This window comes from Suncus etruscus, chromosome 15 (genome assembly GCF_024139225.1).
Source record: "Suncus etruscus isolate mSunEtr1 chromosome 15, mSunEtr1.pri.cur, whole genome shotgun sequence".
NCBI lineage: Eukaryota > Metazoa > Chordata > Mammalia > Eulipotyphla > Soricidae > Suncus > Suncus etruscus.
The window spans coordinates 50,626,894-50,654,417 of record NC_064862.1 but is presented as its reverse complement, the minus strand read 5'-3'; the positions used below and the strand labels follow the sequence as shown (position 1 = coordinate 50,654,417).

Below are 27,524 nucleotides of genomic sequence, written 5' to 3'. Positions count from 1 at the left end.
CCGTGCCTGCCAGGAGCTATTTCTGAGCAGACAGCCAGGAGTAACCCCTGAGCAACGCCGGGTGTGGGCCCCCCCCCCCAAAAAAAAAAGATTGTCATTCTCGGGGCAGTGAGGTGGCACTAGAGGTAAGGTGTCTGCCTTGCAAGCTCTAGCCAAGGAAGGACCATGGTTTGATCCCCCGCATCCCATATGGTCCCCCCAAGCCAGGGGCAATTTCTGACTGCTTAGCCAGGAGTAACCCCTGAGCATCAAACGGGTGTGGCCCAAAAAACAAAAACAAAAAACAAAAAAAATTGTCATTCTCAGGGCCAGAGAGATAGCATGGTGATAAGGCCTTTGCCTTTCAGGCAGAAGGTCATTGGTTCAAATCCCAGCATCCCATATGGTCCCTGTGCCTGCCAGGAGCAATTTCTGATATTGGAGCCAGGAGTACCCCTGAGCACTGCCAGGTGTGACCCAAAAACCAAAAAAAAGGGGGGCGGCGAGGTGGCACTAGAGGTAAGGTGTCTGCCTTGCAAGCGCTAGCCAAGGAAGGACCGCTGTTCGATGCCCCAGAGTCCCATATGGTCCCCCCAAGCTAGGGGCAATTCCTGAGCGCTTAGCCAGGAGTAACCCCTGAGCATCAAACAGGTGTGGCCTGAAAAACCAAAACAAAAAGATTGTCTTTCATTCTCTGGCATCTGCTTTGCAAGCGCTAGCCTAGAACGGACCGTGGTTCAATCTCCCGACGTCCCATATGGTCCCCCAAGCCAGGAGCAATTTCTGAGTGCATAGCCAGGAGTAACCCCTGAGCATCAATGGGTTTGGCCCAAAAAAAAAAAAAAGAGGGCCCGGAGAGATAGCACAGCGGCGTTTGCCTTGCAAGCAGCCGATCCAGGACCAAAGGTGGTTGGTTTGAATCCCGGTGTCCCATATGGTCCCCCATGTCTGCCAGGAGCTATTTCTGAGCAGACAGCCAGGAGTAACCCCTGAGCATCGCCAGGTGTGGCCCAAAAACAAACAAAAAAAAAAAAAAAAGAAGAGATGCTGGAATTTGAACCACCCTCCTTCTGCATGCAAGGCAAACTCCCTACCTCCATGTTCTCTCCAGCCCTAGGTTAGGACATTACGATAAATATGTACTTCTCTTTTGACATGTACACATTTTTTGCCACACCCAACAGTGCTCAGGGATCACTCCTGACCTTCAGGGATCACTCCTGGTATATGGGATGTTGGGGATCAAACCCATGTCAGCTCAACCTGCTCTACTATCACTTCAGCCTCACATTTTATTTTATTTTACTTTTTGTTTGTTTGTTTTTGTGCCATACCCGGCTGCACTCAGGGTTTACTCCTGGCTCTGCACTCAGAAATCACTCCTGGCAGACTCAGGCGACCATATGGGACGCCGGGGATCAAACTCAGGTCTGTCCCTGGGTGGCCATGTGCAAGGCAAAAGACTTACCCCTGTGCTATAGCTCTGGCCCTTCAACTCTTTATTTGCAAGTGCTTTTTAGGAATCCTTTCTAGGAACTCTTCTTCCAAATTGCTGCAGTAATGAGTCCTACTCTCTGTTAAGAGAGTAATCGATAAACTACAAATTAATGTTCCCTAATTCACATCACAATGCACTTGTAATTATTTTGAGATGAGGGGAAAAAATAGCCAACCTGTGCATTTAATTTATAGCTGTAATTAAATAAGCTCATTTGATACTAATTAGGTGAGCCTAAAAGGATCATAGGTTTGTGTATTTAATTATCAAAATCTAATCAACAAGTTTTTAAAAGATGTTTTGTCGTGTAATCAACACTGACTTTGTTCCGACTCACAATTTTACATCTTTAAACTTTCAATAGTTTAAGATATACGTATCATGAACTATGGGAAATTTACTTGCTAGGTAAGCAATTTTTGTCATATATATTTTGTTTGTTTGGTATGGTTTAAGGGCCACATCCAGTTGTGCTCAGGAGTTATTTCTGGTTCTACACTCAAATCACTTCTGGGGGCCTGGAGTGATAGCACAATGGTAGGGCATTTACCTTGCACGCGGCTTCCCAGGACAGACCTGGGTTTGATCCCCGGTGTCCCATATGGTCCCTCAAGCCAGGATCGATTTCTGAGCACATTTAGCCAAGAGTAACCCTTGAGTATCACCAGGTGTGGCCCAAAGACCAAAAATAAAAAATCACTTCTTGCTAGCTCAGGGAAAACCATGTGGGATGCCAAGGATCGAACCCCGGTCAACTCTATGCAAGGCAAGTTCTCTCCTTGCATGGCCCTGGCCTCTGTAATTATTTTTTGTTTTTGTTTTTGGGTCACACCCGGCAGTGCTCAGGGGTTACTCCTGGCTCTCTCCTCAGAAATCGCTCCAGGCAGGCACAGGGGACTATATGGGATGCCGGGATTCAAATCGCCGACCTTCTGCATGCAAGGCAAATGCGCTCCCTCCATGCTATCTCTCCGGCCCCCTGTAATTATATTTGTAGTTTATCATCAGTGTAGTTTTAGAGAATGGCCTGAAAAGTCCAGAAATCTCAGGGCCAGAGAGAAATACAAGGAGGAAGGTGCTCTGTCTTCTCAGGCTCCCCAGATATAGATTCAGTTAGCCCACCCCACTAATCAGTAAGCAGTGTTGGGTAAGACCCAAGATCCCCTCCCCAAGAAATAAAGTCAAATCAGGGAAAAAAAAAAAACTAAGATTTGATACTTATCATTTTAAAAAAGACCATAGAAATTCTCTAGAAAATCTACCAAAAATGAGGGAGAAATGAAGTATTTCTCCTTTGGGGAGTTTTGAGGGGAAATACCAGCTACATTCAGGGATTACTACTGGCTCTGTGCTTAGGGATCAGCTCTGGTGGACATAGGGGACCATGGAGGGTGTCAGGGATTGAACCTATGTGGCAACATGATAGATAGAATTGTGTCTCTCCCACTGTGCTCTCTCTCCAGTCCCCACATTCCCACTTAAAGGGAAGCTAAAGTTGTTCCTCATAGTATACTTGCCCTGTACAAAGTACAAGTCTTTAACTCTTCTTTTATTTCATACATGATTTTTTTGTTTATTTGTTTTGGGACCACACCTGGTGGTACTCAGGGGTTTCTCCTGGCTCTGCACTCAGGGGTCATTCCTGGTGGTGCTTTTGGGGGAGCATAGATACCAGGAATCGAAACTGGGTTGATTATGTGCAAAGCAACCGCCCTTCTCACTGTGCCATCACTCTGGCCTCTCTTACATGATTTTCAAATCAAATATATCATGCCAGAAAGAGAATAAAGAGAATAAGGTGTTTGCCTTGCATAAGACTACAGCTAAGACCTCACCTTCCAGGCATGACTTCTGAAAAAAATATATTAATCCTGGGGCCAGAGTGATAGTATAACGGGTAGGGCATTGTCTTGCACACTACACTGCTGACCTGAGTTCAATCCCCAGCATCTCATATGGTCCCCTAAACCTGCCAAAGTAATTTCTGAGTACAAAGCCAGGAGTAACCCCTGAGTGCCACCAGGTGTGGCCCCAAAACAACAACAACAAAAAAAAAAACAGTTAACCAAACATAAATACTTGTTACTAGGCACACATGTATAAAGATGTGACACATTGAGACTGGAGCGATAGCACAACAGGAAGGCATTTGCTTCACATGTGGCTCACCCAGGTTCAATCCCCAGCATTCTACAGGGTCCCCCCAAGCCTGCCAGGAGTATTCCTGAGTACAGAGCTAAGAATAACCCCATGTGCACTAAAACTCCTGGCTCTAAAAACAAAAAAGATATAGCATACAACAGGAACGGCATGATAGACCTGTCTAGAAACAAAGGCTTTCTCTATGCTGTTGGAGCTAAATTGGCATCAAATGGAAGAAACCTGCTTGTTTGAAGTTTAGGGTGTTTTAATTCCCATTGTAATTTTTTTTTCTGTTTTGTTTTATTTTGTTTTTGGGCCACTCCTGGTGATGCTCAAGAGTTACTCCTGGCTATGCACTCAAAAATCGCCTCTGGCTTTGGGAGACGATCCACGGTCCATCCTAGGTCAACCTCGTGCAAGGCAAACACCCTATTGCTCCAGCCCCTCCCATTGTAATTTTTTGTTTGTTTGTTTTGTTTTGGGGCCACACCCGGTGACACTCCTGGCTATGCACTCAGAAATTGCTCCTGGCTTGGGGGACCATATGGGACTCCCGGGGGATCTAACTGTGATCCGTCCTAGGCTGGCTCGGGCAAGGCCTTACCGCTTGATCTATGGCTCCAGCCCCCATTGTAATTTCATTTGTTTGTTTGTTTTGGGTCACATCCAGCAGCGCTCAACCATTACTCCTGACTCTATCACTCAGAAATCGCCCCTGGCAGGCTTAGGGAACCTTATGGGATGCCGGGATTCAAACCACCGCCCTTCTGCATGCAATGCCTTACCTCCATGCTATCTCTCTGCCCCCTGAAGTGTTTTTTTCCATTGTAATTTCTAAGGAAAAAAAAATTAAGGGATTCAGAATTTTATTTTGAAAAGTGGTATATAAAAAAATTAGGGTTTTTGTTTCTTGTCTTGTGAGTTTTGGGACTTTTTTCTTCCTTTTTTTTTATTTGTTGTTTGTCTTTTACTTTTGGTTCTTGGTTACACCCAGCAGTAACTCCTGGCTCTGCTTCTGACAAGGATGAGAGATTTGAAGTGCTGAGCATCAAACCTGGGTCAATCATGTACAAGGCAATTGCCCTCCCTATTTTACTTCCACTCTCAACTTTCTCATTTATTTTTTAAATAATTAACCGTATGTTTACACATTTTAATCTACTTTTAAATGCAAGAGAGAAATGATTCAGTAAAGAAACATGCTTTGTTTAAATTAGGTAAAATGGTCATTGGCTGGTAAGCCTGTGAGTCAGTCCAATTACTTATTAGGCCATCAGTAGCAACCATCACTTCTGTCAATGTTTGAGTTAATTCACATATGTTAATTAATTTCATACATTGGGGAACTCAGATGTTATTTATAGTAGAGAAAAAAAATTTTTTAGATCTTTTCCTTTCTTTCAAATCTACGTGACATTAAGTTTAGGTATTCTTATTGCAACCAAACAGATTGCCCTAACATCAGAGAGATTTCGAGGTTACTCCTGGCTCTTCACTCAGAAATCGCCCCTGGCCAGAGCGGTGGCACAGGGCGTAAAGGTGTCTACCTTGTGCGTGCTAGCCTAGGACAGATCACGGTTTGATCCCCCAGCATCCCATATAGTCCCCCAAGCCAGGAACGATTTTTGAGTGCATAGCTAGGAGTAATCCCCCTGAGCATCACTGGGTGTGGCCCAAAAAAAAAAATTGCCCCTGCCAGGTATGGGGGGGCCATATGGGATGCAGGAATTCAAACCACCATCCTTCTGCATGCAAGGCAAACACACTACCTTCATGCTATCTCTCTGGCCCCCAGGAGCGATTTCTGAGCACAGAGTCAGGCAGGGTGTGGCCCCAAAACCTAAATAAATAAATAAAAGTTTGTAAAAGTCTTCCTAATTTCTGAATGGTGAGAGGAAGTAACATAGCAATCAAATAATGTTTTCATTATTTCTCTAGGATGTTTTCATGAGTCTGAGAAGATTTTCAAGACAAGCTTTGCGAGGTTGATTTTATTCAGTATTGAAATGGCCTCTTTTTTTTTTTTTTTTTTTTTTTTGGTTTTTGGGCCACACCCTGTGACGCTCAGGGGTTACTCCTGGCTATGCGCTCAGAAGTTGCTCCTGGCTTCTTGGGGGACCATATGGGGCACCGGGGGATCGAACCGCGGTCCGTCCTAGGCTAGCGCAGGCAAGGCAGGCACCTTACCTCCAGCGCCACCGCCCGGCCCCTGAAATGGCCTCTTAGCCTCTGATTTTTCACGCAGTTAATGTGATTTTCTTTCTTGATATGTATTTAGAAAGTTAGATTAAATCCCAGTATATCAAAAAAAAATGGAGTCATTGTCAGCTCGTTCCTTTGGCTTACTTGATTTACTATCCTTATTTAGAGAGGGATATTATAGTTAAGAACTACTTATTCAAGAGGAGGAAATTATAGAGTGAGTTTTAAGTTCTGCTAGTTGAAATAAAGGCTAATCATCACAACTTAAAATCTCGCAGAAATTCTCGTTCATTTGTGTGAACGATCACATTGTGTGATCCAAGAGCTCAAAATAAGATTTTCTTGATTCTTACCTAAAATGAGGCTCAATAGTTTCACGGGGAAAATGTTTGCAAGTATTATGAACACAAGTATGAGAAATTGTACATGACAAAAAAAACAATCTCCTGGGGCCAGAAAGATAGCACGGAGGTTGGGCAGGGGTCTCAAACTCAGTTTACCTGGGGGCCGCAGGAGGCAAATTCGGAGTGAGGCAGGGCCGCATAAGGGATTTTGCTTACCGAATATTCGCAATAAAAAATCGCATTAGTGGGGGCCGGAGAGATAGCATGGAGGTAAGGCGTTTGCCTTTCATGCAGGAGGTCATCGGTTCGAATCCCGGCGTCCCATATGGTCCCCCGTGCCTGCCAGGAACAATTTCTGAGCCTGGAGCCAGGAATAATCCCTGAGCACTGCCGGGTGTGACCCAAAAACCACAAAAAAAAAAAAAAAAAAATCGCATTAGTAAGAAAAAATCGCATTAAACATTTGCATACCCCAAACGGAACTGCTCGGGGTACGCGAATGTTTAATGCGATTTTTTTCTTACTAATGCGATTTTTTTTTGGGGGGAGTGCTACACCCTGCCGTGCTCAGGGGTTACTCCTGGCTGTCTGCTCAGAAATAGCTCCTGGCAGGCACGGGAGACCATATGGGACACTGGGATTCGAACCAACCACCTTTGGTCCTGGATCGGCTGCTTGCAAGGCAAACGCCGCTGTGCTATCTCTCCGGGCCCACTAATGCGATTTTTATTGCGATTATTCGGTAAGTGAATAATCGCAAATACTGCGATATTTGAAGGCCGGCCGCAGGCCACAAAATGTTGTAGCAGGCTGCGAGTTTGAGACCCCTGAGGTAGGGCATTTGCCTTGCATGCAGAAGGACAGTGGTTCAAATCCCAGCATCCCATATGGTCCCCCGTGCCTGCCAGGAGCGACTTCTGAGAATAGAGCCAGGAGCAACCCCTGAGAGCTGCCGGGTGTGACCCAAAAACCAAAAACCAAAACAAAAAAAATGGGGTCCCTCTAGTGCAAAACATATACCCCTAAGCCCTGTACTCTTTAATTCCCAGATGAATTCACAAGTGGTTTTTGAGGAGAAAAAAGTTGATCAGGTTTGCATTCATGCATTCGCACGCACGCACACACACACACACACACACACACACACACACACAATCCAGCCGTTTGTCTCATTCTGCAAATATTTACTGGGAGTTTATAATGTGCCAAGCAGTTTCAGGGCTAGATTGTCTTTGCTATAACCCGCTTACCTGCGTTACCAAGGAGAAAAATGAAATATCTACCATATATACTTGAGTATAAGCCGAGTTTTCTTCGGCACAAAATTTGTACCGAAAAAACCCAAACTCGGCTTATACTCAGGTCATACAGGTTATTTGATGTGGTGGGCGCACACAGAATCAAATGCACTAGTCTCTAGTCATCTTCTGCCGTCTGCTGAAGGGGCGGTGCTTCAGCTCAGTCCACAAGCTGAGCTGAAGAGGTAGGCGGCTGAACTAATGGTATACCACTGAACTATTTTTGTTTGTTTGTTTGTTTTTGGGCCACACCCGGTAACACTCGGGGGTTACTCCTGGCTATACGCTCAGAAGTCGCTCCTGGCTTGGGGGACCATATGGGATGCCGGGGATCGAACCGCGGTCCATCCTAGGCTAGCGCTGGCAAGGCAGACACCTTACCTCTAGTGCCACCACACCGGCCCCTCCACTGAACTATTTAACTCACAATATTCTGCACTTTGTATGAGACTGACAGCAGTGATGATATCTGCGAACTCTGTGATAATGACAATGTCTATGCTGATACCCTCACATCAGATACAGTTAAAGCTCTGTTTGGACATACAGATGATGAGGAGAAGGAATCCAGTTTTGAAGGATTTTAACCTTTGTGATTTATCTTGATTACCTGTTAAGCTACAGTTTTCTGCACTTTGGGGCCGGGCGGTGGCGCTAAAGGTAAGGTGCCTGCCTTGCCTGCGCTAACCTTGGACGGACCGCGGTTCGATCCCCCAGTGTCCCATATGGTCCCCCAAGCCAGGAGCAACTTCTGAGCACATAGCCAGGAGTAACCCCTGAGCGTTACTGGGTGTGGCCCAAAAACCAAAAAAAAAAAAAAAAAAGTTTTCTGCACTTTAAAGTTTTAAAGTTATTGTTGCTAGTTTGCAGTTTTTCTTTGCAATATATATTGAAAAACATCTAACCAACTGATTCCTCAATTATTGTAATTTGGGGGGGGGGGGTATTTATTTTTTATTTTTGAAATTTAGCAGTGGCTGCTGCATTTTCCACCTCGGCTTATCCAGGGGTCTCAAACTCAATTTACCTGCGGGCTGCAGGAGGCAAAGTCAGGGTGATCCTTGAGTGCAAAGTCAGTAGTAAGCCTTGAACATTGGGGGGTGTGACCCAAACAACTACCGTATTTTCCGGCATATAAAACGACTGGGCATATAAGACAACCCCCTAATTTTGCAGTTAAAACATAGGTGTAGGCCTATATTCCCTGTATCAGACAGAACGTTCCTGTGCTGCAACTGTATGTACCACAGTGAGCCAATCACAACAAGCAAAGGTTCAAAGGTTATACTGTCATAGACGCCCTCTCTGACGCTGGCCAATCTGAACAGGCTTTTGACAGTGTAGATTCGGGTCTAGACATTGTCTAATTTTCATGCATAAAAAGCCGGCTTGGATTGGCTGAGTGAGAGAGGCAGTCCGAGCAGCCTTGCAGTGATTGGTCCCTTATCATAGGCACCTTTTCTGGCAATTCCCTGGTGGCGTCAGTTAATCTCCCCCACTACATGAACCAAACCACACCCCATCCTCAGACCCGAGCACTGAACCACCAACACGGTTAGCTAGGTTTTGCCAGAAGTGGCCCCCAGATCTCCTGAGTACTGTTTGGGAGCCCCCAAGAAAGAGATTTGGAAAATCTGTGGCCTGATTTTTTTTTTTTTTGTTTCGTTTAGCGGCATATTGAAACATTTTTCGGGATATACTCTGCGTATAAGGTAACCACCCCGCCCCCGGGCCCGGAGAGATATAGCACAGCGGCGTTTGCCTTGCAAGCAGCCGATCCAGGACCAAAGGTGGTTGGTTCGAATCCCAGTGACCCATATGGTCCCCCGTGCCTGCCAGGAGCTATTTCTGAGCAGACAGCCAGGAGTAACCCCTGAGCAACGCCGGGTGTGGCCCAAAAACCAAAAAAGAAAAAAGAAAAGACAACCCCCGATTTTCGGCTGACTTTTTTTTGTTTCAAAAGTCGTCTTGGGCCCGGAAAGATAGCACAGCGGTGTTTGCCTTGCAAGCAGCCGATCCAGGACCAAAGGTGGTTGGTTCGAATCCCGAATCCCGGTGTCCCATATGGTCCCCTGTGCCTGCCAGGAGCTATTTCTGAGCAGACAGCCAGGAGTAACCCCTGAGCACTGCCGGGGGTGGCCCAAAAACCAAAAAAAAAAAAAAGTCGTCTTATGGGGCCGGTGAGGTGGCACTGGAGGTAAGGTGTCTGCCTTGCAAGCTCTAGCCAAGGAAGGACCACGGTTCGATCCCATATGGTCCCCCCAAGCTAGGGGCGATTTCTGAGCGCTTAGCCAGGAGTAACCCCTGAGCATCAAACTGGTGTGGCCCGAAAAACAAACAACAAAAAAAAAAGTCGTCTTATACGCCGGAAAATACGGTAAAACAAAGCAAAACAAAAAATGCTTCCTCTAGGGCAGGGCCACAAAATGTACGGAGGGCCACAAACGGCCCGCGGGCCACGAGTTTGAGACCTCTGGCTTATACTCAAGTCACTAAGTGTTCTTTGTTCTTAGGGTAAAACTAAAGGGGGGGTCGGCTTATACTCAAATATATATGGTAATTTAGGGAACTGATCATACATAGTAGAAAGCTCTCATGAGGGACCAAAGCTAGTGGGGTTGGTGTATGCCTTGCACACTGGTTCAATCCCTGACATTCTGTTGTCCCCACCCCCCAGCCTGCCAGGAGTGATCTCAAAGCAGGAGTCAGAAGTAACCACTGATATGTCCTCCTAATCCTTATTTAAAAGGAAAGCTCTCAAAGGAAAGCAAAATGGGGCAATAAGTGATTTTTATCTTTCTCCTTTTGTCTTATCTTTATTATATTTACATGAGAACTATATGATGGTTGAATTTATGGAGATAATTTCACTGAAGAGCTTCAAATCATCATGTTGTGTGTCTTGAGCTCACATGTATGTCAGCAATTTCCTCACTGAGACAGGTGAGGTGGAGTGGGTGGGGTCCATCTGCCCTTCCAGATGGGGTGGATTTATTCATCACTCAGCAGTCCTCTTCCAGTGGCTTCCACATTTGCCCAAGCACTGGTTTAGTTCCCTCACATGTCTTTGTTTGACTTACAAGAGTAACTGGAAAGACTCGGCTGTCTGGTTGGCAGACAGTCGCCTCTGAGTCGGGAGAGAGTTACTAGGTCTGGCTTTATTCTTGAAACTGGGAGTTCATGAGGCTGGAGGTAGAACACTTTCCTTCACAACACTGACTGGTTCCATCTCCAGCACCCCATATGGTCCCCAAGAACCACCAGAGATAATCCCTGAGTGTACAGCTGGGAGTAAGCCCTAAGGACTGCTGGGTGTGGCCCAAAAAGCAAAATAGATAATTAAACTGTAACTTTAGACAAGTAACTTCATCTCCCTGATCCTGTTTCCTCAACCAGAAATTATGTGTTGTAACACTGACTACAGATCAACAGAATATTTTCCATATCAAATGAAATAAGCATGTGAAAACAATTTTAAAATGGTTCCTATGTGTGTTTATAACATGCATACAGTTCATTATAGCAATGCCTCAAGGAAATGGCCTTAATGCCTCCAAATAGAATTCTTGTTTACATTTTAGCACATTCAGACTATAAAATAATGTATACCTGTCAAAAACAGTGATTTTTGAGGCTGGAGTGATGGTATAGAGAGGTTCATTCACTTGCCTTATCCAGAGCAATCTAACATTCACTCTAACTTCATGATCTCCTGTGTCCCACCAGGAGGAAGTCCTGAATACAATGGTATGTGCCCTTCCTCCCACTCAAAAAACTAGTGATTCCAAGGGCTGGAGAGATAATAGTGGGTAAGATGCTTGGTTTGCAGGTAGCTGACACAAGTCCCATCTGCAGCTTCCCATGAGGCTCCCCAAGTTCACCAGGAGTGATCTCTGAGTGCAAAGCCAAGAGTAAACCCTGAGCTCCACTAGGTATCATTCTTAAAAAATAGCAACAACCAGAAAAGATGATACCAAAAAGTAATGAATGGACAGGGGCCGGAGAGCTAGCATGAGGTAAGGCATTTGCCTTTCATGCAGAAGGTCATCAGTTCGAATCCGGCTTCCCATAAGGTCCCCTGTGCCTGCCAGGAGCAATTTGTGAGCATGGAGCCAGGAGTTTCCCCTGAATACTGCCGGGTGTGACCCAAAAACCACACACACACACACACACACACACACACACAGTAATGGACAGGAAAATGTTTACAGTATAACAGTGTTTTTTTTTTATAACAATGTTTTATAACAGTGACTTACCTTTTTTGGGGGGTGGCCACTCCCGGTGACGCTCAGGGGTTACTCTTGGCTCTACACTCTGAAATCGCTCCTTGGGGGAACATAAGGGATGCCGACGATCAAACCCAGGTCAGCCACATGCAAGGCAAATGCTCTACTGCTGTGTTATGGTTCAGGCCCCTATAACAATGATTTTAAAAATAACTTAGTGATTAAAGGGCCATTAATGATTGATCATATGGGTAGAGTTTCTATACATCTCACTGATCTTTCTGTTTCTTGATCTAGTTAATGGTTCCATGGTGTGGTCTCTTTATTTAAAAAAAAAACCTACTGTATATTCATTTTAGTACTGCTTTGTGCCTAGATATTTGTTTTTGTTTGGTTTGGTTTGGTTTTAGGGCCACACCTGGTGACGTTCAGGGAATGCTGGCAATGCGCTCAGAAATCGCTCCTGGCCTGGGGGACCATATGGTACACTAGGATGAACCAAGGTTCATCTTGGGTCAGCCACGCGAAAAGCAAGCACCCTACCACTGCACTACCACTCCGGCCCTGGATATTTGTTTTAAAACTTAAATATGGGGGCCGGAGATATAGCACAGCAGTGTTTGCCTTGCAAGCAGCCGATCCAGGACCTAAGGTGGTTGGTTCGAATCCTGGTGTCCCATATGGTCCCCTGTGCCTGCTAGGAGCTATTTCTGAGCAGACAACCAGGAGTAACCCCTGAGCACCGCCGGGTGTGGCCCAGAAAACAAAAAAACAAAAACTTAAATTTGGTGGCCTGAGAGATAAGGCGGGTTAAGACACTTTCCTTACATGCTCGATCATTGACATCACATATGGTCTCCCAATTTTCTCCAAGATTAAGTCCTTAACACAGAGCCAAGAGTTAAGAGGCCCTGAGAACTACTGGGTATGACATCAAGACTAAATTAATTAGGGCCTGGAGCAGTGGCATGATCCGTAAGGCATCTGCCTCGCATGCACTAGCCTAGGACGAATCAAGGTTCGATTCCCCCAATGTCCCATATGGTCCCCCAAGCCATTTCTGAGCAAATAGCCAGGAATAGCCAGGAATAACTCCTAAGTGTCACCAAGTGTAGCCGAAAAACAAACAAAAAAAACTAAGTTAATTATAAATAATCTTTGTTATAAAATGGGGGTGCTTTGGGAAATGTGTCTCAGTGGTAAAGCACTAGCATGCATAAGACCTTGGGTTTGTTTTTCAGTACCAAATACACAAACACAATATTAACATTTTTTGGTTCCTTTTTTTAGAAAACAAGCTAAACTTAAAGATAACATAGTAAAATCACGTCCTTATTTTAAGAACCTGTACTTTTTTAAGAGTAGACAGATGTTTTTATATTTTGAAATATAAACGTATCTACAGAAAATTGCACAAATCCTAAGTGTCATGAGTGTATATCTTATTTTTACCAACGTGAGTACCCGTATGCATCAATGACTTGGTGAGAGAAACCTGTTTCCCTGTCAGCCACACACCCTCTGTGTCATAATCATTACCAGTTTCCTCAAAATTTCACCACTATCTGGACTTTTAAATGTTGATTTGTTTTGCACCGTTTGAGTTTGAGATAAATAGAAGAGGGCCAGGAATATTACTTGATGTCTGGCTTCTGTTGCTCAACATGATGTTTGCGAGTCTCGCCAATATTCAATAAGTGGTTTTAAAGCAGTAATTCCCTGATTCTTTTCTTCATCACTTTCCTACGGAAAACTATTTTCATATTCAAAGCAGGCGTTCATTGATTCTCTCATCTGTCTCCATTCAGTACTGAAGATTTTTACCTGCCATTTACTTGAAGCACTTGCAGAAAATTCAACAAAAACATGAATCAACTACACAACACACACACACACACACACACACACACACACACACACAAATACAAATAAACACATGCTATGGGCTTAATCTGGTTCTGAGCTGAGGGATCACTCCTGACAGGGCTTGGGGGGCTCTCTAGGGTGCCAGGTATTAAAAGCTGTTGGCAGCATGGAATTGAGCACCTTGCCAGTTTTACTCTCTCTTTCTCTTGGCCTGAATCTCATTGTTTTAGATTGGTAGTGTATCTAAAGGGCAGTTTTTGTTGTGAGTGCTCCAAATTATCTACATGTCTGGTGAATATTCACAAAGACTCCATAAAATCAACTGTTAGGACATTTACCCAGGAGAAAAACAAGGTGGCCTAGATAATGGAACCTCAACAAAACTGAGCTTCATGAAGATGTACCAGTGCTCAGGAAGATGAGTCCAAACAATTTGACTTCTATTCATTGTCTGTGCCCAGATACCCTTCCCCATGCTGTGACTGACTTACTGGCACTCTGGGTCCCCCAGAACTGGACCCAGCTGTATGAGAATCCTGGGTTCTAACTTAGGCCTCGTGTAGGCAAGGCAGACAGGCTACCCCATGTGCTGTCTGTCTCCCTTCCCTGGCAAACTCTGAAACCAAAATGTTCACTTCTCCTTGGAATATTTACTATCTCATTTATCAATTTTAGTCATCAGTAGAGGGCTTATAAAGGGAATTTAGGGTTTGGAGCAATAACACAGCTGGGAAGGCATTTGCCTTGCATGCTGCTAACTCGGGTCCAATCCCTGGCATCCCATAGGTTCGTCCCTCCTGCACCACCAAGAATGATCCCTGAACTCAGAGCCAGGAGTAACCCGTGAGCACCACTTTGGTGTTGTCCAAAAACCAAAGGGGGGACAGGAGATTTAAAAGTCTATTCCTGTAATCAAAACCTCATTCTTTCCCTTTAAATTATAGAAGCAGCATTGTGCTGTGGGTAGAGATGTGTCTTTCTCCCTGTGAGGCTCTGGGTTGGTTACTGATTCAGGGGCGAGGGGGAAAGGAGCAACTTGGCTTCTATGGCAGCTTTGAGATTACATTTTACTTTGCTTCCTCTCCCCCCCCCCCATAAGTCCTGTTTTGCAAGTGGGACCTTCAGCAATTGGCAATCTCCTAAACCTCAAGATCTTCATTGATAAATGATCTTCTGTTATACCTAATTCCTGGGAAGGGCATAAGGAAATGTGAAACAGTGTTTATAGCTCAGTACATTATACCTCCGGAAGCCTTTTGGGAATCCATTTTTATTTTATTGAGGGCAGGGAGAGGGAAGTGAACCATACCGAGCCATGCTCAGAGTTTACTCCTGGTGTCTGAGCTCAGGGATCACTCCTGATGGGATCTGGTAGGGAGTTTGGGGGCCATTATGCTGTAATGAGGATCAGTTGGTCACATGCAGTCAAGTACCTCACCTCCATACTATTTCTCCCACCCTTGAGTGTCACTTTTGCTATTACCCCATTGCCTAATATCACAAATCTGAACTTTTGTCTGATACATTTCCTTAGACAGAGTTGCATCCATCCGTGTTTGTCATTTTTCATCTTGTGTCATATCATAGTGTTCCTGACATACGAACTTGCTTTCCTGTACCTCCATGATATAGACTTGTTTCTATTCATTTCTCCTTCATTGACACATCTTTAAGTTGTAGCTTTTTTTGTTGTTGTTTCCTTAAAACCTTCTCTGGTTAAACTCATGTTGTTGCTTTCCTTCTCAGTTTTGGATTTTTTTGTTTGTTTTTGTTTGAGGGCCACACCCAGCGACTCCTGGCTCTGCACTTGGAGTACTCCTGGTGATGTTCCAGGACAATATGGGATGGTGGGGATTGAATCCTAATTGGCCATTACTATGTGCTAAGCCATGTGCTATGTGCTGTCTATGCTGTGTTCTCTCTCCGGCCCCAGTTTTGGGATTTTTAATTAAATAGGTGGGTTTTTGGGGTTTTTTGTTTTGTTTTGTTTTGTTTTGTGTTTTGGTTTTGGGGCTCAGAAATATTCCTGGCAGACGCAGGGGACCAATGGGATGCCAGTGATCAAACTCAGGACAGCCTGACAAAAAGATAGGCGTCTTACCCATTGTGCTATCTCTCCAGCCCCAAAATATTTTTTTTTATTTTTTTACTTTATTTAAACACAGTGGTTTACAAAGTTGTTCATGTTCCAACACTAAGCCTTCTACCATTTTCTCCACCCAACTCACTCCTCTATTACCTGCACTATCTTTGTGGCATTTATTATTATTGCAAATCAGTATGTTCATTGTGTTTTTTTTTGTTTTGTTTTGTTTATTTTGGTCACTTACATATATTCCTTCCTCCCTGAACTGTTTGGCCTCCAGAGAGCAGGATTCTGCCCGACCTATGTATATCTCTTTTCCCAGCATCCAAGAGTATCTGGAGCATGATAAGCTCTTAAAGTATTGCTGGAGCTGGGGTCGGCGCGGTGGCGCTAGAGGTAAGCTGTCTGCCTTGCCAGCGCTAGCCTAGGACAGACCGCATGGTCCCCCAAGCCAGGAGCGACTTCTGAGTGCATAGCCAGGAGTAGCCCCTGAGCGTCAAACGTGTGTGGCCCAAAAACCAAAAAAAAGTATTGCTGGAGCAGTAGCACAACTGTAAGGCGTTTTTGCCTTGCATGCAGCCAAAACAGGATGGATGGTGGTTCGAATCCCACCATTTCATATGGTCCTGAGCCTGTCAGGAGTGACTTCTGAGCACAGAGCCACGAGTAACCCCTGAGCCCCACCAGGTGTGACCCAAAAAAAAAAAAAAAAGTATTGCTTGGGACCAGAGCAATAGTACAACAGGTAGGACATTTGCCTTGCACGTGGCTGACCCAGGTTCAATCCACAGCATCCAGTATGGCCCCCTAAACCTTCCAGGTGTATCCCTGAGCACCTTCGGATGTGGCCAAAAAAAAACAAAAATAAATAAATAAATAAAATAAAATATTCCTCAAATGGAGTCACTGAGCCTAAGCCACACAGAATCCCCAGGGTCTTTTGAGACCCACTTAACTATTCCTGCCACTACCCCATGGATGGGGCCTTTTGGGAACGTGCTTCTACCTGACAGTCATCATATGTTCTGGATGACATTGACACGTGTAGGATTTTTTATCATCAGAGATTCTCACTCAGTTACAAATGAAACTAATTAAAGCATGGATGTCATGCTGTGTTATCCTGTTACATAAGTATGTTGAGAGAAATTTTCCAACTAAAAAGACTTTGGTTTTTTGTTGCTGTTGTTAACCAGAAAATTAAATGAACACCAAGCTCTTCACTCCCCAAAACTTCTGTTAGGATTGTTCTACCAATCTCTATTAGTGGCAGAATCTGTTTCCTTGCTCTGTTTACTAGGGCAGCTTGAGCAGCTCAGATACTAGTATTGTAGCCTTGCAAATTAAAAAGAAATTCTTGGGGACCAGAGTGATATCACAACAGGTAGGGTGTTTGCCCTGCACGCGTCCAACCCGGGTTCAATTTCCGGCATCCCATATGGTCCCTCAAACCTGCCAGGAATGATTTCTGAGCACAGAACCTGGAGTAACATCTGAGTGCCATCAGCTGTGGCCCCAAAACCAAATAAAATTTTTTTCTTGAGAGTGGAGCAATGATACAGTAGGTAGGGCACTTACTATTTACACAGAGCCCTGGGTTTTTTTGTTTGTTTGTTTGTTTTTTGGTTTTTTTGGGGTCACACCAGGCAGTGCTCAGGGGTTATTCCTGGCTCCAGGCTCAGAAATTGCTCCTGGCAGGCACGGGGGACCATATGGGACGCCGGGATTCGAACCGATGACCTCCTGCATGAAAGGCAAACGCTTTACCTCCATGCTATCTCTCCGGCCCCAGAGCCCTGGGTTTTATCCCCAGTATCCCATATATTCCCTGAGCACTACTGGATGTAGCCCAAAAACCAAAAATATATATATATTAATAAACTTAAATTAAAAATAAGAATTGCATGATTAGAGTAATAGAGCAGTGGGTAGGGCTCTTGCCTTGCCCATGAGAGACCCAGGTTTGATCCCTGAGTGGAAAGCCAGAAGTTACCCTGAGCACTTCAAGATGTGGCCCCAAAACAAAGTAAATTAGGATTGATGGCTGAGGAGATGATTCAAAGGGCTGGGGTAAATGAACATTTGTTCTGAGAAGTACAAAAGGCAGAAAGTAATTCTACTTTATGTTTCAGGAAATTGAACTTCATATGGCACAGGGCTAACGCGTCTCTGATTTGTATATATAAAGGTTTAGTAAAACTTTTTATTTAGCTTTTTCAGTAATTTTAGACCAAAAAGATTTGTAAGAACAAATTTCAAAATAATCTCTTCCATGATGAATTAGATTTTCTTCAGAAATAAAGATTTATGTAACCAAAATAACTTTTTCAAACAAAGAAATCAAGAATTATATGCAATTACGACTTGCCATTTATATGTAATTATTTTCAAATCCCAGCAATTCTTGTATTACCTAAAATGTTTTATAGGCATGCTACATCATTACATAATATAACCCTATTATAAATGGTAATGGTGTCATTAACTTAGCTCATTTTACTTATTTAGTGCCTGTTTGTTCTTAGTTTATAGTTGTTAATTCCCTTTATAGTACAACTTGTACTTGGAAGTAATAAAACCAGATTTCTTTATAAATATTTATGATATAGATGTTTTCCCAAATCAAACTACAGCCCATTTCTTAATTATTTCTAGTAAACTCTTCGTGCCTTTTTTTTCTTATTCTCCTATGTAAAATTGTAACTTCCAACTGTACTTACTCATGATATTCTAGGAAATTTAATCCTTGTGAGGTGTGCCTTAACTTCAGTTAATCAAAATCCTCTGGGATCAGAGTGATAACAGTAGGAAGGGCATTTCCCTTGCAAGTGGCCAATCCAAGTTCAATGCCCAGCATCCCAGAGCCTGCCAGGAGTGATCCCTGAGTGCAAAGCCAGGAGTAAGTCCTGCGTATTACCTGTTGTGCCCCCCAAAACCAATATATTGATTTTTCATTTGCATACTTGGTTCCAAAATAGGAATATTTATATTTGAAAACAATGGGTTTACCATAACATCTATATTATATGTTCATTTCATTATTATGTCATTGCTTATTTCATATTGAAAGAATACACACATGTTCCTTATAATGTATTGTGGTACATAATATAGATTTTTAGGTTCTCTATAAGAAAGACTTAAAGGGGCCGGAGAGATAGCACAGCAGTAGGGCTTTTGCCTTGTATGCAGCCAACCCAGGAGAGACGGTGTTTCTGGTTCAATTCCAGGCATCCCATATGGTCCCCTGAGCCTGCCAGGAGCAATTTCTGAGCACAGAGCCAGGAGTAACCCCTGAGCACTACCGGGTGTGGCCCCAAAACAAAACAAACAGAAAAAAGAAAAAAAGTAAAAGAAAGACTTAAAGGTGGGCCTAGAGTGATAGTATAGCACTTGTACAAGGGCATTTGCCTTGTACATGACCAACCTGGATTGATCTCTGGCATTCCATATGATCCCTGAGCACTGCCAGGAATAATTCCTAAGTGCAAAGCCAGAAGGAACCCTTGAACACCACCAGATGTGGTCCATAATAATAATAATAATAATAATAATAATAATAATAATAATAAAAAGCTGGGGGACCAGAGTGATAGCACAGCGGTAAGGCTAAGGTGAGAGAGAGAGAGAGAGAGAGAGAGAGAGAGAGAGAGAGAGAGAGAGAGAGAGAAGGGGAGGGGAGGGGAGGGGAGGGGAGGGGAGGGGAGGGAGAAGACTTAGAGGATATTTACATCTCTATAGAGAGAGATCTTGTAAGTGCCTTACCTTTTGTACTATTTTTCTAACCCCCTCATTTGTAGATAGATAGATAGATAGATAGATAGATAGATAGATAGATAGATAGATAGATAGATAGATAGATAGATAGATAGATATAGATATAGATATAGATTTTTTTTATTTTGGGGTCACACCTGGTAGTGCTCAGGCATTACTCCTGACTCTACGCTCAGAAATTGCTCCTGGCAGGCTCAGAGGACCATATGGGATGCCGGAATTTGAACCACCGACCTTCTGCATGAAAGGCAAACGCCTTTACCTTCATGCTATCTCTCCAGCTCCCACATCATTTATATTTTTTTATATTTTTTAAACTATATACCTCTTTATATACAAGGATTCACAATCAACAATGCAGTCAGACTTGCTTTATCAAAGACTCAAGCACCATGTAAGCACTTCCATTAGTTGGTAATTTTTCTTCAAGTTTTTTTTATTTGGGCCACATCCGTTTGACTCCTGGCTAAGCGCTCAGAAATTGCCCCTGACTTGAGGGGACCATATGGGACGCCGGGGGGTCGAACGGCCATCCTTCCTTGGCTAGCGCTTGCAAGGCAGACACCTTACCTCTAGAGCCACCTCACTGGCCCCTTTCTTCAAGTATTTAAGAAAAGTTCAGCTACCTTTTATAGTAATTCCCCCAAAATGTGAACTATCTATGGATAATATATGAGGCGTGGCCACAGGATCACTCATGGCTCTGCACTCAGGAAATTATTCCTAGTTCAGTACTCAGGAGACCAAATAGGATGCAGGAACCGATTCTGTGTAATCCATGTACAAGGCCAGCATTCTGCTTGCTATTCTATTTCCCCAGGCCATGTCATTCTTACAGATCACATCTGTGTATGTGTTTATTTATTTTTTTAGTTGGCATTGTTCATCATACTACATTTGTTTCAGATAAGTGAAGGCAAAGTAGTTTAAGGGCCAGAGTGATAGCACAGCAGGTAGAGCATTTGCCTTGCACACAGCCTACCCGGGTTTGATCCCTGGCACTCCATGGGATCCTCAGAGCCTACTGCCAGGAGTAATCCTGAGCACCACCAGGTGTGACCCAAAAACCAAGAAGAAAAAGAAATTGTACAGTAACAAGCTTATTTGTATAAATTATTATATCATCAATGAAGTCATTAATACAATGAATGGCAGAAGGTTTGGTAAGCTCTTATTATATGTCCATACTGTTAATCAGGGTGTTCCTTTAGGGATGAATTTGTTCAGAAATGAAGTTGTCAAGTGGCCACATGCAAGGCAAATAAGCAAATGAAGTTGTCCAGAAATTCAGAGCTACAATACTACAAATTTTAATTGCATATACTCAGCTTCAGAGTCTCCTGGAAGAAGGCCTGGTTCAAACATGGCAACTGGGTTTGTGGGCAAGGTTACAGCTGCCAGGCTTTCGTAGAAGAAGGAAGATATGAGGAAGGGTGCCTGCACTCATTCCAAAAAAAGCCAACCTAATAACTGATGTACCTGAAGTGCGGTTAGATCAGCGTCCCTGCAGGGAATCATAGAGATTCAGTGACGAGGCATTCCATTAGGGAAACAATGATTGTGGGCGATGGAGGCAGCAAGCATGGCTTCATCAGGGTGGGGGCTTGGCCCACCCTCTCCTCCTGAGATGGCCAGCTTTGTGCTGTGTGGGCAGTGTAGCCATAATCTTTCACAGCTCAGTTTACATCTTTCAAAAAAAGAGTGAGTCTATGAAGCTGGCCCAGTTCAAATATGGCAACTGCCTGTATATGAATCTTGCCAAGAAAGAATTGCTCACAAATAACCTTCCAGCTTAGTTCACTAGCAGACTCTGGTGTTTAAGGCCTGTCTCTCTCTGAGGAGTTGTGAAGAAATCTGACGCACTCCTGGGTGCCTCTGTGGTTGAGTGTTACAACAAGAAGTCAATCTGTTCCCCTTTCATTCTAATTGTAGATAAAGAAGTCACCACTTTTACTGTCTTGGATCAGGACCAGAAAGACATCGTTGATACCAATGGAGCTGGAGACGCATTTGTCGGAGGTACGCCACGTTATTTTCTACCTCCTTACAAAAACATTTCCTTGAACCCATGCCCCTTACCATATAGCCAAGATTGATGAACTTAATAAGTTTTCATTTCTCTTCTGATATAATTAATTCCTAATGTTCTTTGCCTAGGCCGCCATCATTGTGAACATTATATGGGGGTTTCATTCAATAAGAAAAATAGGTATTTTGAGGATCGTAAAGAGAATTTGTCAGGATGCTCCACCCAAGTCATTTTCACAAGATTAATTGTGGCTATCATAATGTTGCCTAAACTTATGCTGCATCAAGCACTGTGTGCAGTCTAATCAGAGACCTTAGGGCTTGAATGTTAATGCATTTTTGTGCTGTGAAACAAGTTGTGGTGAATACTGAATATAACGCGAATATCTGTGATCACATCTTTGGAGTCTAACATTTGGTTTGGGAACACTTGTTTCTTACACAGTAGGTGCTTATTATTCTTAAGACGGTTCAACTCTGGCCTGGCCCAGGTTTGTCAGAACTGGCAGCATTTCTAAGAACCTAATGGCTCTGGGAATGAGTCTTCAAAACTAGAATCAAAATAAAACATATTACAGTGGCGAGAGCGTTTGCCTCGCACCTGTCTGACCTGGGCCTGATCCCCAACATCCCATAGGGTCTCCCTAGCATGTCAGGAGTGATCCCTGAGTGGAGCCAATTCCAATTCTAAGTTCTTAGGCAAAGCCTTGCTTCACTTCCTGTGTGCTAATGGACCATCCCAATTTCAGAGTGCCCGGTGTTCTTTTTATTATTATTATTATTATTATTATTATTATTATTATTATTATTATTATTTTCTTTCAATTTAATTTTTTTTTTGGTTTTTGGTAACACCCGGCGGTGCTCAGAGGTTACTCCTGGCTGTCTGCTCAGAAATAGCTCCTGGCAGGCACGGGGGCCCATATGGGACACCAGGATTCGAACTAACCACCTTTGGTCCTGGATTGGCTGCTTGCAAGGCAAACCCCGCTGTGCTATCTCTCTGGGCCCCTAATTTAAATTTTTTGTTTGTTAGTTTGTTTTTGAGTAACACCCAGCAGTGCTCAGGGGTTACTCTTGGCTCTATGCTCAGAAATTGCTCCTGCAGGCTCGGGGAACCATATGGGATGCTGGGATTTGAACCACCGTCTTCTTCATGCAAGGCAAACGCCCTACCTCCATGTTATCTCTTCGGCCCTGCCAGGAGCAATTTCTGAGTGCAGAGTCAGGAGTAACCCCTGAGCACCAACGGTATAACCCAAAAACCAAAAAAAAAAAAAAAAACCAACAACAACAACAAAAAACCCAATCACCTAAATACAGGGAAGGGAAATTTCTTATTCCATCTCCCTGGTCAGTGACAGCTCCTTCCAGCCTCTCACATCTGCCCCTTGTTCTATTTGGAGACTTTAGCATTGCCTCTGGTCCACTGTCTCTCCTTATTGGAGCTCCTTTTATTCCCATTCTGCCTTAACAGCCCAGGTGCTTGGGGCCACAGTGATAGCACTGCAGGGAGGATGCGATTAACCTTGCACGAGATAGGCTCAGGTTCAATTCCCTGGCATCCCATTTGGTCCCCCAAGTCTGCCAGAAGTGATTTCTGAATGAAGAGCCAGGAGGAACCCCTCAGCACTACTGGGGTTGGCCCTCCCCTGAGAAAGAAAAAAAAAATCCAGGTGCCTAGAGTGTCCCCTTGGAAAGGCCATATGATCCTCTCCAAGTAGGATTTCAGAGTTTACCAGGTCAGGGAAAAACTCTCATAGTAAGAATCCTAGTTCAGTATGGCCATAGTAACAGATGGAAATCTAGAAGGTTTTGTGAAAAGCTCTGTCATTGTTTCCCTGCAATCTCTCTTCCCCTTTGCCCTCCCAGTAAATAAAATGGAGAAGAAGTGGGGGAAATAATCCTAACTAAGACCATGAAAGTGGGCTTGATCGGTTGGCTTCCGGAAGCTGTCAATACCAGCCTGAGCTGATCTAAGAGGGTTCAGTTGTAAGTTTGTGGCAGCTGCAGGAATAGAAACCAGCCCTTTTTGAACTAAAGGTGAGTGAAAGTCTGAGAGGCAATAGGTGGCAGGTTCTAACCCAAGGGTTGGTCTGACCTAATATTCTCAAAATCCAAACAACCACAAGTATGTTTACAGACCATCACAGCTTAGAAGGCACTGTGTGAGTGATAGGGAAGAACTGCCTTTCCATACTTTGTCCTTTTACTTTTTTTTCAGTGTTAGGGATTCAGCCCATTCCAGGCACACACATTCTATAGCAACATCTCCTCCCTAGCACCTCCAAATGCTTTTTCTTTTCAAATTTTCCCTGCCAATCATAGCCGGGAAAATTAATTTCCCCCACCAAAAGAAAATTTCAGGGACTAGAGAAATAATATATCACCTTACCAGGCCCAGAGAGATAGCACAGCGGTGTTTGCCTTGCAAGCAGTCGATCCAGGACCAAAGGTGGTTGGTTGGAATCCCGGTGTCCCATATGGTCCCCCGTGCCTGCCAGGAGCTATTTCTGAGCAGACAGCCAGGAGTAATCCCTGAGCACCATCGTGTGTGGCCCAAAAAAAAAAAAAAAAAAAAAAAAAAAATATATATATATATATATATATATATATATATAACCTTACCTTCCCCTCCAAGCAAGAAGACATGAATATGGTTTTCTTTTTTATTCTTTTTCTGTTTGTTTTTTATTTTGGTTTTGGTTTTTGGGTCACACCCAGCAGCACTCAGGGGTTACTCCTGGCTCTGCACTCAAAAAGTCGCTCCTGGCAGGCTCGGGGGGATCATATGGGATGCTGGGAATCAAACGGTATCCATCGGGGTTGACCACGTGCAAGGCAAACAAACGCCCTACCGTTGTGCTATTGCTCTGACCCCCATAAATGTTGGTTTTTTTTGGTTTTTTTGTGTCACACCCGGCAGCGCTCAAGGGTTCCTCCTGGCCCTACACTCAGAAATCACTCCTGGCAGGCTCGGGAGACCTTATGGGATGCCGGGATTCGAACCACCGTCCTTCTGTATGCAAGGCAAACGCCCTTACCTCCATGCTATCTCTCCGGCCCTAAATGTGGTTTTCTAAACACTAGTGTTTGGATTGATGCCAGAAAGGTGAACCGTTAATAAATATTTAAGAAGAAACCATGTGGCTGGGCCATGAGTGAGTGGCTCTATAGTCAGCTTTTTTTTGTTTTTTTCGGTCACACCCAGCAGCACTCAGGGGTTACTCCTGGCTCTAGGCTCAGAAATTGCTGCTGGCAGGCTCAGGGCACCATATGGGATGCCAGGATTCAAACCACCGTCCTTCTTCATGCAAGGCAAACACCTTACCTCCATGCTATCTCTTCTGCCCCTGATTTTTTTGTTTTGTTTTTTGTTTTGGGGTCACACCCAGTGGTGCTCAGGGTTTACTCCTGGCTGTCTGCTCAGAAATAGCTCCTGGCAGGCACGGGGGACCATATGGGACACCGGGATTCGAACCAACCACCTTTGGTCCTGGATCGGCTGCTTGCAAGGCAAACACCGCTGTGCTATCTCTCTGGGCCCTGCCCCTGATTTTTTTATATATCTTATTTATTTATTTATTTTTAATGTATTCTATTTTTTTGGTTTTTTTGTTTTGTTTTGTTTTGTTTGTTTTTGGGCCATACCCGGAGGTGCTCAGGGGTTACTCCTGCCTGTCTGCTCAGAATAGCTCCTGGCAGGCATGGGGGACCATATGGGACACCGGGATTTGAACCAACCACCTTTGGTCCTGAATCGGCTGCTTGCAAGGCAAACGCCCTGCTGTGCTATCTCTCTGGGCCCAATGTATTCTATTTTTAAATTTCCCAATATTATTTACATTGAGGCGGCTGGAACCAGAGTACAGAGTATAGGACACTTGTCTTGCTTACAGCCAACTTGGGATCTATCTCCAAGTTGAGCCCCACTAATAGTAATTCGAGTACAGAGCCAGGAGTCAACCCTGAGTACCATTGCGTATAGCAAAAAAAAAAAAAAAAGTTTAATTCATTACATATGCTTTTATTGGCCTTTTAATTGATCTCGTCTAAATCAATAAAATCTCTCATACCTAGGCCTGCTAGTACAGATCTTGGCCATAGTAAATACAATTGGTCTCAGCTTTCTAAACTGCTTGAACTATAACTTGGGTGTTCTCTGACTTGAATAAACCCTTACAACATTAAGGTTATGCTTGATACGACTAGAGGTCTAGCGAAAGCAAATAAAAATTAGTGACATAATTGCTGGATTAATAGCTCTTCTTACTTTGGAAATATGATTCCCTGGATCCACAATGCAGGCTCTTAATTTATGTCTCATTTTATTATCCATTTTTCATTTTACTATCCAGTTAACATTGGCATTTTATAGAGTTAAGAAATGGATATTTTAGTTCAAGCCCATCAAATAAATGGCAAATAAAAAATGAGTTTCTGCCATTGGATGCTCTTAAAACTTTAGGGCCATCCTACAGTGAAGAATTGTGTCAGTTGATCAAATACAGAGGTTTCTTTTGGGGGGTGAGGGGCGGGTTGGGCCACACCCAGCAGCACAGGGGTTACTCCTGATTCTGCACTCAGAAATCGCTCTTGGCAGGCTTTGGGGACCATATGGGACGCTGGGAATCAAACCCAGATTGGCTGCATACAAGGCAAATAAATGTCCTACCGATATGCTATCGCTCTGGCCCCTCAAATACAGAAGGTTTTTTTTTTGTTTTGGTTTGGTTTTTGGGCCACACCCAGTGACACTCAGGAATTACTCCTGGCTTTGTGCTCAGAAATCGCTCCTGGCTCAGGGAACTATATGGGACACCGGGGGATCGAACCCAGATTTGTCCTAGGTTAGCCACGTGGAAGTCAAATGCCCAGCTGCTGCATCACAGCTCCTGCCTCTCAAATACAGAGTTTTTTTGTTTTTTTTTTTTTAAGGTAACAAATGTTTTTAAATACAGAGTTTTTAATTGAGTTAAATTGTATCAGTCTTAGTTAATTTTGCTTGTGAATTAGGACTAAAGCCTAGATCTCTATTCTATAAAACATTATGTTCTGATAAGTTTTTTGTTTGTTTTGTTGGGGTGGGGACATTGGGCCACATCCAGCAGTGCACAGGGTTTGCTCCTGGCTCTGAGCTCAGAGAATACTCCTGGCAGTGCTCGGGGACCATAGGGAATGCCAAAGATCAGCAGCATACAAGGCAAACACCCTCCCCACTAGACATTGCTAGCCCTATGTCCTGGTGAGTTTTGTTTGTTTGTTTGTTTGTTTTTTGGATCACACCCTGCAGTGCTCAGAAATCGCTCCTGGCAGGGGGGGCGGGCATATGGGACGCCAGGATTCGAACCAATGACCTTCTGCATGAAAGGCAAATGCCTTACCTCCATGCTATCTCTCCAGCCCCTGTTCGTTTTTTTTTAACCGTACCTAAACATGTGTTCTGAAAAGATTTAAGGGATTTATTTTGGGGAGTGGTCACACACTCAGGGATTACTCCTGGCTCTTGCTCAGAAATCGCTCCTGGCAGGCATGGGGAACCATATGGGATGCTGGGATTCGAACCACCGTCCTGGATTGGCTGTGTGCAAGGCAAACGCCCTACTGCTGTGCTATCTCTCTGGCCCCAGGATTTGAGTTTTTAAATCACACTTTCTACTTTTCATGTCTTCAAATAAGTAGCAAAGTGGCATCTTTTCTGAATAAGAATGAGGATTTAAAATTTTTCCATTTGGGGGCCAGAAAGATAGCATGGAGGTAAGGCATTTGCCTTGCATGCAAAAGATCATTGGTTCGAATCCCGGCATCCCATATAGTCCCCCAAGCCTGCCAGGAGCAATTTCTGAGCATGGAACCAGGAGTAACCCTTGAGTGCTGTCGGGTGTGACCCAAAAACCCAAAAAAAAAAAAAAAAGAAATTTTCTGTTTGGCCTTAGCTATATTTCAGTTAGTTACTCATAAAGCAATTGCCTGAGTGATAAATTCCATTTAGGGTTCAAGACCCCTTAGTCACTTGGAAGCTCCATCTTACAGATGTACACAGTGAGACTTACGAACTCCCTTTCTGTAGTAACC

The 27,524-nt window shown here is 43.9% G+C and overlaps 1 protein-coding gene across 2 annotated transcripts in view; it reads left to right on the top strand.

Annotated features, from left to right (window-relative positions):
* Positions 1-27,524, top strand: part of ADK (adenosine kinase) — a 402,848-nt gene that overhangs the window by 358,364 nt on the left and 16,960 nt on the right. For both annotated transcript variants that reach the window (XM_049789187.1, XM_049789188.1), the window contains exon 10: positions 21,354-21,440. In XM_049789187.1, coding sequence (XP_049645144.1) covers positions 21,354-21,440 — 87 coding nt within the window. The remainder of the gene's footprint in view (positions 1-21,353; positions 21,441-27,524) is intronic.